A 12,932-nucleotide genomic window follows, 5' to 3' on the forward strand; every position below is an offset into this window, starting at 1 on the left:
AATAAATTTATAATTAGATGATGAAAACATGTTTTACTTACAACATATCACAATTACAATTAGAAATAACTAAGTAGCAAGTTAGCCAATTTGTTTATGTACATAGTTTGAATAGGATAAACATAAAAATAATATTCCTTAAAGTTTTGAGTCATTAGAATATTTTGTAAATGCCTACCATACTCACTAAACATTAAACTTATCTGATTTGATGATAATTTTATTTTTTTGGTAAACAAAAAAAAAATGTACAAACACTGACTCAATAAAACCATAATATATTTATTAAAAGGTAAAAACATTAATTTCAAACAAAGGATCAAATATCAACAAGATACATTTATTAAGCCTTAAGCAATCTCCATTCATGTGACTTTGTTTCATACCGTAGTGTGCGTATTCTTGTGTCTAAGTAAAATACTTGTACCTGATGATGACAAAACCTTCTCTAAACATTGTAAGTTTGTTTATGTCTAAAACTTCTGATAAGAGTTCTTTGTTACCCATTGAACAGGTATATGTTTTATCTTTATCTTATGTCTTCTCAATGAAAAAAGTTTCTGCAGCTTTCAAACAGATACAATTTAACATAAAAATACTTTCACATTTCACAAATGAATGGAACTGAAAAAAAGATTTATAGAAACTACAAAAAAACTCTTACACCTATTTATATGTATTTATTTATTGTACTATTATGTAATAGTGTAATTCTTACTCTATCCAATCATATTAAACTTTCCTTATAGCTTCTTTCAAAGCTGTTTCACTGGTAAAGGATTAAACCACTTGATATGACATCATAGCAAGGTTTCAACCAAGGCGTGTACAAAAACTAAGGAAAATGCTTAACAATCAAGAAAAAGGAAAAATATATTCTCAAGGGATAATAAATTATTAACAAAAATATATTATTTTGGATGAGCAGAAAGGTTCTAAAAGAACATTGACAAGCAATTTTGTTTTGTTTACAGGCAAAACTCTTGGCAGTTGTGCAGAAATAAAAAATGAATTTTTTTCCTTCATAAGTTACTCCAAGTAAATGTCAGAAAATGATAAAATATTGATTCTAAAATATCTAAGTTAAAATTATTAAAATATAGTTAGAATTAACATATGAAATTGACTTTAAAATTTGTGCATCAAAATATATTTTATCCAGAGATGAAAATATATTAAAAGCCAGAAAAACAAAACCTGTCTTTAGACTTCAGGCACAATAATTTAGAATTAAGTTATTTTTAATCCCAAACTTTTTACAAAAAATTTATCATGCAGTCATCACAACTGCAGTATTTAACATTTTTAAACAATAAGAGATTTATTAAATTATCAGTCACCTGTCGCAACAATGCCATGTACACATTTCCATACTGTTTTATAGGTTTATAAGTATTTATAATAATGCTGTGAAATTAAGTGTTGTATAATTATGCAGTAACTCGAACACTTTGTAAGTAATCAAGGGAAATAAATACCAATAACTGATTTTATTTATTAAGTAAATGAGTACTTAGCCAAAATAAAAACCTAGTATTTTTTGGAAATTCTCAAAGTAGCCTAGATTTAAAGTCAAACAACGTAAAAATTAGAATAACATATTTTGAAAGATAAAACTTTTTGAAAAGTCATTACTTATACATTCATACCACTTGCAATTTCACTTATTTTAGACAAAAAAAAATATGAAAACTTCTTTCTTGTGAGAATTCTAACTTCTAAACAATAAAAAATCAATTCTTTAACAACTCTACATTATAAGAACTCCAGGTGTTCTAAAAGTGCTAACTGAAGAAAACGTATATCTAGTCTAGATACATTATTAGTGTGTGTGGAAAGAACCAAGGCATGAAATTTGACCAGGACAACATTTAATTGATGCTCATGTTGCTGCATTAGCTTAGAAATAATCATTTATTGGTTGCAGGTATAACTCTAGCTGGTTTCAGAAAAACTCAAAATTCTATGGTAATTAAATAATTGGAGATTTTGATGCCCCTCAATCTGCATCTACTAATAAAATATTAAATAATTCAATTATTTTCTAAAAAATGGGTGGAAAATATGCAAAAATAATTAATTTCTCAATAACAAAAAAATGTGGGGGTCCATACTCCTTGACCCTCCAAGACCTGTACCTTCTTATACAACATTAAACAGTACAGTCATTAATTTCTGGTGAAAAAAAATGTATGGGGGGACCACAATCCCTGGATTCCTCCACTATATCTGTACCTTCTCATACAACACTGAAGAAACACTTTAAATCAGAAACATCAGATACTGTAAAAAAATACTGATTTTTATACTTTAACACTTAAAAAGCTACAGATGGCAGTGGGTGCTGCCAGCCAGTTATTTTCTCTTTAGTTAACATTTCAAAATTATGTACCTTTGTAATTAACAACAACAAACAAATATAATGGCAATATTTTGATTACTTGGTTAGTTATAATAATTGAAAACAGCAAAAAATCAGAAACCCTAATTTTGATTAGTTGATTATTTTTGTGACAATCAATTTATAATTCTGATCAATCGACTGTTGGAATAATAGAAAACACTAATTTTGACTAGTACATTATTTTCATGATATTAATTGATTAACAGTAATTTTGATTACTTTATTAGTTTACAAGTGATTAACAGTAATTTTGATTACTTTATTAGTTTACAAGACACTATTTGATGTAACTGTTGTTCACAGGTATTTGATTTTATTAATTGATCAATTCACCCAGCTCCATCAAAGTGTGTGAAATCATCTTTCAAAAACAATGAATAATGAAAGCAACATACTACTTGTAGTTTCTTAACACCTATACAAAACTAGTGTTAATGAGCTTTTTTTAAACATTATTGGATGCTGCAGTTGTCAGTATGTATGCACAACATAATACTTGTAGTTTCTTAACACCTATACAAAACTAGTGTTAACAAGCTTTGTTTAAACATTATTGGATGTTGCAGTTGTCAGTATGTTTGCACAACATACAACTTGTAGTCTCTTAACACCTATACAAAACTAGTGTTAATGAGCTTCTTTCAAACATTATTGGATTCTGTAGTTGTTAGTATGTATGCACAATATACTACTTGTAGTATACATACTGACAACTGCAGCATCCAATAATGTTTAAAAAAAGCTTGTTAACACTAGTTTTGTATAGGTGTTAAGAGACTACAAGTAGTATGTTGTGCATACATACTGACAACTGCAGCATCCAATAATGTTTAAAAGAAGCTAGTTAACACTAGTTTTGTATAGGTGTTAAGAAAACAACCAGCATCATAATGATAAATCACTTAATCTCACCAAAATACAACAAATACAGAATAAAAATGCAAAGATTACAGAGGCTAAAGAGAAGAGTTATAGTTAAAAACAGCTTGAGGGTTATAAACATAAGAAAATAAGCCTACTTTTACAGAAATATGAGTTAATGGTGAACATTTGACATGTTATACACATACACCAAAAACATTTCTCAAATGATGGCTAATGTTTGAAAGAATCCATGCAGTTAACAATGTGCATGATGTAGTGTATGAGAAGGAATGTTGAATATAATTCTGTAATTACTACGTTTTTTTTACAAAATAATGCAAGCTTTTAGTAAAATGTACAAGCCTGTTATACAAAAAAAAAATCAGAGTGCAATGTGATGTTCGTGTGAAGGATAAAAATACTTTTGGCCATTGTACACTTTGTGTACTTACATAAACTCTTCAGCCTCTGAAATGCATATCTAAACATTTTTTTCAGTATCCCTGTAAATTATATCTGATTCTTACTGTACTCTACCACAAACTGTTTTTAAATCAGCAATGGAGGATAAACAAATAGATAACTCTTGACAGTAAATGTATACTACCATGTTGAAATGCACTCTGTAAAAGATTGTGGAATGCACACTTTGATGAACAGATTTGTCAGATAATTTATCAGAAACAATGCCATTTTAGATATATTATTAACTTCTAATATAGAAATGGTTGATGGGATGGACATTGGGTAACATCTGGATGTAAGTATGAAATAATAAAAATTAAAAAAATACATGAAAAAAAAAGTTGAATGAAAATGTAGAAAAAGTAATAAAGATTTTTTAAAAAATAAATTAAGGGTAACCAAAGTGTCAGAATGGGAGTAGGGCTTCTGAGAGATAATACAGATATTCTATTATCGGAAGATTACAGATGGCTGAGTTGTTAAATTCTACTTTTCCTCCAATATTTACAAATAAATATTTAAGTAATATTCTTCATCCTGAACAGTTGATAGATAGAAACACCATCAAACAACATGATCGCATTAATTCTCAGCTTGTTAAGATAAAATTGGGAAGTTTAAAGGATGATAAAACTCCTGAGCCAGATATTTCTCCAAGAGTTTTGAAGGACATTAAGGATTGGATATGTGAACTACTTACAAATATATTTTTTTAAATCTTTTAATAGCAGGCAAGTGCCAGAAGATCGGAAGTTGTCTAATGTTACTCCTCTTTTCAACGGAGGTGATAAAAATTGTCCCAGTAATTATAAGTTTATTAGTCTTACATGAGTGGTTGGAAAAGTTTTGGAAAGTCTGATAAAATATGAAGTAATTTAATAAAGTTTAAAATTTTGTCCAATATCCAGCATGGTTTCACTATGGTAAAATCTAGTCTAACTAATCTCTTGAGATCCTTTGAAGATTTTATTTCTAATGTAGATGAGGGTATAGATTTGGTGTATCTGGGTTTTCAGAATGCATTTGACAAGGTACCACATAAAAGACTTGTTAAAATAAGGTATCTCTAGAGATGTGGGGAATAGATTGGCTCATTGGACAGAAAATTGGCTGGATGGAAGAAAGCAAAGGGTTGTTACAAGTGGGATACCACTGGGCTCAGCGTTGGTACATTTGCTCTTTTTGATTTATATCAATGACATAATCCACAGAATAGTCAATGAACTGCTTAAAAATGCTGATGATATTGACATTTTAGGTATTGCTGCTGCTGATGATGATCCTTTACAAAAGGATTTAGATCATTTAGTGAGTTGGATAAATAAATGGAGGATGGATTTTAATCATAATAAACGAAAGATAACGCATGTGGACTATAAGTAAATTATAAGTATAATTTTGACGATAATAACCTTAACAGTGTTGTGAGAGAAAAGGATCTTGATGTTTTGGTTCATCAGTCTCTTAAGTCATACTAGCAGTGTGCTGTTGCTAGTGGTGAGGCATGATTTTATGTTTTATTACTAAAAATACTGAATACAGGCCTATAGAGGTTATAATTTCATTGTATAAGTCATTGGTTAGGCTCCATTTGGGGTACTGTGTTCAATCTTGGGTTTCTTACATTACGAACAACATTGAACTGTTTTTAAAAGGGTTCAAAGGCAGGTTAATAGAAGGTTGCAATAAAAGGACAAATTAAGATCTCTAAAATTGTTTTATCTTGAAAAAATAAAAAAAGGGGATCTGATAGAGCATTTATGATTAAGGGAATTGATAGTGTCGATGTGTCATCTTTTTTTTATTTAATAGGGAGAATGGTATAATTCAGGGACATGAAAATAAATTTTGGTAAGGTAGAAGTCGTCATCTGCTAAAACAGCTTTCTTTTTCTAAATGGTTGGTTAGCTTTTAGAAGGGGTTGCCTTCATATGTGGTGGATGCAAGTAATTTAAGCAAGTTTAAGGGAAGGCTCGATAAAAAGTTGAATAATAAGGACTGGTTTTGAGTGCTTTATTTTAAAGTTTATTTAGTGAATGGGAAGGCCTAGATGGACCAACAGGTCCCTTGTTACCCTTAAATTATTTGTGTACATATATGTAATTTCTATTGCTTATAAATTGGAGTTCAATATTGGTTTTAGTTTCATCATTGCCAGAGTCTCTTTCATTCTTACATCACTGGTTGTTGGTACAACATACTGTGGCATAATGCTCTCTTACTTGTAGTTGCTATCATTTAATCTCATCCATATTGAGAATATACATACATCAATAAACAATGTAGGAATGTAAGAACACTGAAGTATATTGATCCTGTACTTTATCTTGAAAAAGTTCTTAATTCTCACTTCAGGCTATACACAGTGAAATTTGTGGATAGTTTGATATCAAGATATTCTTTATCTCAAACACAAAACAGTCTTTATCCATAAATGGAAGACTCGCATAAAAAGACAATATGGATACATAACAAATCACTTTAGAAGGGTGGTAAACTTTAGTTTAGAAAAAAATGTTTTAAAATGTCATCAAGTCATGAAAATCCTATTTTTTTAACAAAAAATGTTTTTTGCACTTTCTATTCCTTTATGAAACTAATGATAACTGTGAATATGAATATTCTATAGAACAAACAACGTGACTTGTTTATTTCATTATATATATATATAAACAAAAAGTTATCATTTAGAGCTGGCAACAATACACAGATATTTGTCAAAATATGATATAAATATTCTCCTTTAAATGTGGCACTTATTAAATGACATTTATCCAGACAACCAAAATTTTAGGTAGGTAAACTAGCACTGCTTATGTTATGTAGCTTGTCTACTTGGCAATCATAAATTCCACTCTTATTTCAAAAACTAACTTTTTTTTTTATTGGTGTCTTGGTTCTTGCTAATAATTATTGAGAACACTAAATAAGCTCTAATTGGATTTAGTAACATTTCAAGTTTCACCTGATTTTATAAGCACAGTGGTTTTTGTGGAAAAAGAATTTAAAGCACGTTTTTACAGTCATCAAAGCATACAAAAAGAACGTACAAGGTTACTTTTACACTACAGTCTACAAATTATAGACAATGGTACAATGAAATCTAGAAGTAGAACTAGTAGTAGTACTACAAAAGTAGTGGCAGATGCAAGTGCTAATTACAATCAATACTATTTCCCAGCGAGTATAAATTTTCACTGTAACTTGCTCATCGTTAGTGCTGATATTGTGGTAATAATTTGATGTTTATCTGTGAATTAGTCTGACAGTATTGGCTTTGGTAATGGTAAGCCTAAACGACCTGGAAAACAGGTCTGGGGTTGAAATTATTTACACCACGATTGTGACACTTTAACTCGGTTGTCTTAGAAATTCTTTATTTAAAATTACAGACTTACCTTTTCAAGAAGATTTGCTATATGATACGATGCACTCGTCATTGTGTAGGTCTATGCTTACAAATACAAGTTCCACTTCAGTCAAAACTTCCTGAAAATACGCTACCGGTAATGGTGAAAATTTTTCATTAGTAATAGTATCTTTCTTGCCTTTAAGCAAAGCAAAAATATACCACTAGATGTCGCCTTAGAGAAGAAATTATCCAATTTATTAATATAATATTTTTGTTCTTATTATAAATTCAGTCGTGAAAAAAAAAAAGAACTAAAATGTTCTCTGGTGTAATGTCAGTTAAGACCTAAATTTATGTTCCTGCTTTGATTTTTTTAATGAATAGAAATAGTTATTTGTCTTTACATTACTGTGTACGTTTTTACATAATTCTGTAACAATGTAGGTTTGATATTGATTAACAAGGTTGAAATTGGCACAGCAACTGGCATGTTCAAAGTGATACTTGAAGAGAAAGTCTTGGATAACTAATCTATAAAAGTAACCCAAGTAGAAAAGACGATGTTTCGAAAGACTTCCGTCTTCAGGTCAGCTTGCACCGTTCAGTTCAGTTTATCCGTGGAAGGATTTAGGTTATAGAGAATCAAGAACGTACAGAAAAAGAAAATTTATTTTCACCCAGCTCGTGACTTGGAAGATGTAATCGGCAGTCTTCATTAAAAAAAAAAAAAGCCTTCGCCCCATCTAGTCGATAACCGGAAAATCCCAAAGAGCCGCCCGATCATTTTGTGGGAAGATTCATCATGAGGATCTTGCGAAAGTTTTTCGCTTTATGTAAGCTCCATCCTTGCAAACAAACAAAAATGGGGGTGATCACAGGATCTAACAAAACAGGGATGGGATGAAAAGATCCAATACCTAAAAAATTGATGTAGCAGGAAAATGGGAGTACCTTAAGCAAAACCCACTTTCATCTGTTGGGTGCCTAATATTCTATCCAGCCAGTACCCAAACTATAAACCTAGACTGGAAGAAAAAATACTTGATTAATAAGAACGTACATAGATATTTTATTAATAAAAACTTGAGAAAACGCAAAATGTCGTTTGGCTTATAAGAGCGTCGTTGGAATAATCATTAAATATATCTTTTAGATTGTTGTGTGCTCAAAGAGGCTTGCACCAATGGAATAGGCTGTCTTTGGAGTCTTCTTGGTCGTCATCGTCGGCGCTAACTGGATACTTTAGCTTGCGCATGAAGCCTGATAAACTTCTTTAAAAGGGTGTTTGATGTATGTTGTGATTATGAGAATTGGCTCTGAATCTGTTGGCTCGAGTCTGCTTACTTCGAGTACTTATTTTTGTCTATGTTCGACGATCGGAGGCGGGAGGTTTTTCCGTTGATGTGTCTATGCTTTGTATGTCCTTGAATGGTGTTTGTGTCAACGGATCTTTAAATTTTTTTCCCATGTGTCTGTAGTTTTTTCTTATTGCGCCAGTTTTTGAAGGCGTCTGTATGGTATCCAAGAGGATTGAAGTGGACGTGACGTGATAAGCTGGTGATTCTGGTAGCGTGGTTGTTGGAATGAATGAACAACTCAGAGCCCTACATATTTTATCCCAGGATGTCCTCGTCAGTTTTAATATCATACACTTGTTCACGAACAGTCTAACTACAGAAACCCCCTGTATCATCAAACATCCAGACCTGTTCACGAACATTCCAACTACAGAAACCCTCTGTATCATCAAACATGCAGACCTGTTCACGAACATTTCAACTACAGAAACCCCCTGTATCATCAAACATGCAGACCTATTCACGAACATTCCAACTACAGAAACCCCCTGTATCATCAAACATGCAGACCTGTTCACGAACATTCCAACTACAGAAACCCTCTGTATCATCAAACATGCAGACCTGTTCACGAACATTCCAACTACAGAAACCCTCTGTATCATCAAACATGCAGACCTGTTCACGAACATTCCAACTACAGAAACCTTCTGTATCATCAAACATGCAGAACTGGCACGAAGATAAAAGCTATTATGGAACTAACCACAGTTTGTATACAATCCACAGTTTTTCAACACAACAGTTACTTATTTGAACAAACAGACGGGCTTGCCATGGGATCACCACTCTCTCTCCAGTTTTAACAGACACATCAGGTAAGCTTTTGAATAAAATTTTGTCTCTTCTAACGACAAGAAACCCAGCTTTTAAAGACGCTAAGTTGACGACACATTTGTTATCTGGCCCATAGTCATGAAAAATTTTAACTATCTTACAACACCTTAATTCCATATACAACAAAATTCATTTCACCATGGAAATCGAGAATAACAACAACCTTCTTTCCCTTGATATTTTCATGAGTGGACAGAATGACAGGCTCGACACGACCATATACAAGAAACCAACTCATACTAATTGATACTCACATTTCCAGACTTACCAGCCACCTTTTATTAAACGCAGTATTATTAAGTGCTTGAACAACAGAGCTCAAAATATCTACAGTGAAAACTCCATCGAAACCAAACGCCGACATATCATATAGTGTTTAAAACAGAACACGTACCGTTATAGTTTCATCACCAAGAAAAACGTTAAACTACAAACTCGTGCAACAGGCAAGAAAAATAAGTTCAACACTATTTGAAAATATTACAGAACACTTGGATCTGTTCTTGTCAAAACTTGACAAAAAAAACATCTGATAACAAACATAGAAAACACCAGTTGTATAATATCAGGTCCCTGTAAACAGGCTTGTATCAAATAAACTGGAAGACACACTGAGGCAAGAATAAAAGAACATAACAAGACTAATAAAACACAGAATTCTGCCCTATTATAACATGCCTTGTTGACCGGACATAAAACAGACTGGGACAATTGCAGACATATCGACTCAAATAAATTCTGCAAAAGAAGAAAAATAAAATCATTTTTCTACATCAACACTATTAAACCATCGCTAAATACAGACTCACCCTTGGAAATCAGCAGTTTGTGACTACAGTTTGTCAAAACGTCACTCTTTCCCACCAACCACGTTGATAATATAATTGTAGTCGTTATAACATGTTGTGTTTATTTTTGATCAGTATATACTACTTCTTGCTCTTACATTAAGTTTGGCCTATTTATGTTGAAGTTAACCTTCAGTAAGTTCTATCGTTTGCCTTTTTTTTTCTGATTTTGTCGTGTATATATATATGTGTATATATATATATATATTTTATACTGACATGAACTTTTACGCATTTTAATTCGTTAAATTGATTCACAATTTTAAACACTTATTCTCAAATTTGCATAGAACAGTGACTCGGAATTGTAATTTTTATTTTCACATTTAATTACTGTGATTCAAAAGTTCCCTGTTATAAAATTGACTCCTTTTAAAGGTTGTATGTATCTGGCTTACGTGCTGTTTTACCGGATTCAGCTTTTATTTTGGACAGCAAGAAGTTCGATCGTGTTTCGTCATTTCTACAGAAATCATAGTTGCAACAAGCGAAGCCGTGATTGGGTGGTTTAACGGAAGAATCGCAGCCTCGTCAGCTGACGATAGAGAAGCGCTTATGTGAGCGCCTAAACATCAGAGGCGTCAAAACGTGTATGATGACTGAAGTTTAACACACGTGCGCGCAAGTTCTTTCGAGAAGTTTGTAAGGTTAATAACATTCCAACTGTCCTATATGGTGTTCCTATTAAACATTAGGATCAAACAGTTTTATTACGCTTGGTCAGTCTAACTTAGTGGTAAGTCCGCCATACAATGGCCGAAGAAATGTATTCAGACCGGCAGTTTCCACAGATAAAGGGAGATTTGCTAATAAAGGTAGGCGTTAAACAGTTAGAAGCTGATATATGTATATTTTACCTTATTAATGTCGTTTAGTCTATATAAGAAGGTCACTTTAATCTATGTTATACTGATGCCTGGTAAATTATATTTCCGTTAATACTTACGTTCCACGAAAATTAAATAGCGCCACCTTTTATTTTATTAATTTAAGTTATTCATTATAAGCTAAATAGATTCTTAGAAGAATAATGAGTTTGTTAATTTGCCTAGTCTTAAACGTATCCAAAATCTAAAAGTAACACAAAATATGTTTTATATTGAAGTAGCTAACATGTGCATGATAGAAATAAAAAGTTTCAAGTTCATGTATTTCATAACATGCACACGTTAGAGCAAATCCCCGTACTTCACCGCAAGAGGTCACTAAGTTGCACATATTTTAGCAGATCACTGCGTTTTATCAAGAGCTGTCACCGTACTGTCATAAATATAAAATACATGAACGATGCCTCACTAAAGCAACCTCTTAAAAACAACATTATAAAAAAACTCATTAAATATTCAATTTCTGAAATAAGAACAACTTTACTAGGAATTGTACCAAACTACGTATAAGTTATTTCAACGTATTATACGTTTATTTATGGCGACATGGTATATATTGAAGAAGTTGGTCGTCAATGGGTTCAAAGTAACACGAATAGCAATGTGATAAAACAGAAAAAAAAAAAAATGGTTAAATTCGCTAAAAAGGAAAATAAAGTATACGATCAAAGTTTCAGCCAAATTACCTTCATTAGTGAGAAACATTCTAATAAATGATTACTTCTTTTTAACACCGCCCCCCAGTGGCACAGCGGTATGTCTGCGGAGTTACAACGCTAGAATCAGGGTTTCGATACCCGTGGTGGGCAGAGCACATATAGCCCATTGTGTAGCTTTATGCTTAATTACAAACAAACAAACAATCTTTTTAACACTTTAACTTTTATTTTAACTTTTATAGCGTTGTAACTCCGCAGACATACCGCTGTGCCACTGGGGGGCTTTAAACTTTTAAGAAAAGTCAAAGTTCTAGTCGCATTCTAGAGCGTAAAAAATTTAAATAAAAATCATAAAACGTCAAACTAAAAAAACTCAAAAATCATACGTGAATGTCGATTTTTTCCATGTTTTTGTTCACAGTTGTTGTTGATTAACAGTATATTTCTTCCAATTCCAAAGATTGTTAAGCCTAGTGTTCTGTTAGTTTTCTGCTTTTAGTTTCTTTCGTTGTTGTTTTTTAAGTATAACTCAGATTTCTTGCCAGGATATATAACATTTAACCAAATTATCATCCAAACTGAAAACGAACAAGACCTAAACTACGGTTAGCTTGCATTTTTCTCGAATGAAAAATTACGAAAGATGAATTGTAGTACTGAAATTCGTATTTATTAGGTCGTCAAGAAATTAATGTCGCGTTTTGGAACACTTTCATTAACCACCCTCCAAAAACGTACATCACATATAACAGTTAACCAACCGCCTAAACGTCACGTTAGTGTAGCCTATATAATGTGTAAAGTTTAGTATACTCTAATATCTTATAGTGATTGCACACGACGAGACACACATTCGGCATGTAATGCTGTTTGAATACAAGAAGGGAAACAACGACTCTGTAGCCACAAATAATATCAAAGAAGATTATGGAAATGTTTTGAACGCTCGTTAGTCTCAACGATGGTTCAGCAAATTTCGTTCAGGTGACTTTACCCTTAAAAACTGTGATGGCAGGAGCCGACATGTTGGAATTGATATTGATACTCTGAAGACGCTTCTTGAGTCTAACCCAAGGCAATACACTCGAGAAATGGCCCTGAAATTGCATGCATCTCCTTAAACAATACATAAACATCTAAAGAATATGGGAAACTCCTTAAAGAAGTTGTTTGGGTGTCTCACGAACTCTCCGATGATCATCGCTTCTAACGTGTGAACGTTGCTTCGTCTCTTCTGGCGCGTAATGCGCGTGAACCA

The 12,932-nt window shown here is 32.2% G+C and overlaps 2 protein-coding genes across 2 annotated transcripts in view; one reads left to right on the forward strand and one right to left on the reverse strand.

Moving 5' to 3' along the window:
* The window catches only part of LOC106477108 (cullin-associated NEDD8-dissociated protein 1-like), a 78,983-nt gene extending 71,708 nt beyond the window's left edge, over nt 1-7,275 (reverse strand). Inside the window, exon 1 of the mRNA XM_013937709.2 lies at nt 7,132-7,275. Within this exon, the coding sequence (XP_013793163.1) occupies nt 7,132-7,173 (42 nt within the window). The 5' untranslated portion in view covers nt 7,174-7,275. The remainder of the gene's footprint in view (nt 1-7,131) is intronic.
* Nucleotides 7,276-10,711: 3,436 nt separating this feature from the next.
* The window catches only part of LOC106477065 (dual specificity tyrosine-phosphorylation-regulated kinase 4-like), a 67,892-nt gene continuing 65,671 nt past the window's right edge, over nt 10,712-12,932 (forward strand). The window contains exon 1 of the mRNA XM_013937669.2: nt 10,712-10,943. Coding sequence (XP_013793123.1) covers nt 10,881-10,943 — 63 coding nt within the window. The 5' untranslated portion in view covers nt 10,712-10,880. The remainder of the gene's footprint in view (nt 10,944-12,932) is intronic.

The sequence above is a fragment of the Limulus polyphemus genome, unplaced genomic scaffold (genome assembly GCF_000517525.1).
Source record: "Limulus polyphemus unplaced genomic scaffold, Limulus_polyphemus-2.1.2 Scaffold162, whole genome shotgun sequence".
Taxonomy (NCBI): Eukaryota; Metazoa; Arthropoda; class Merostomata; order Xiphosura; family Limulidae; genus Limulus; species Limulus polyphemus.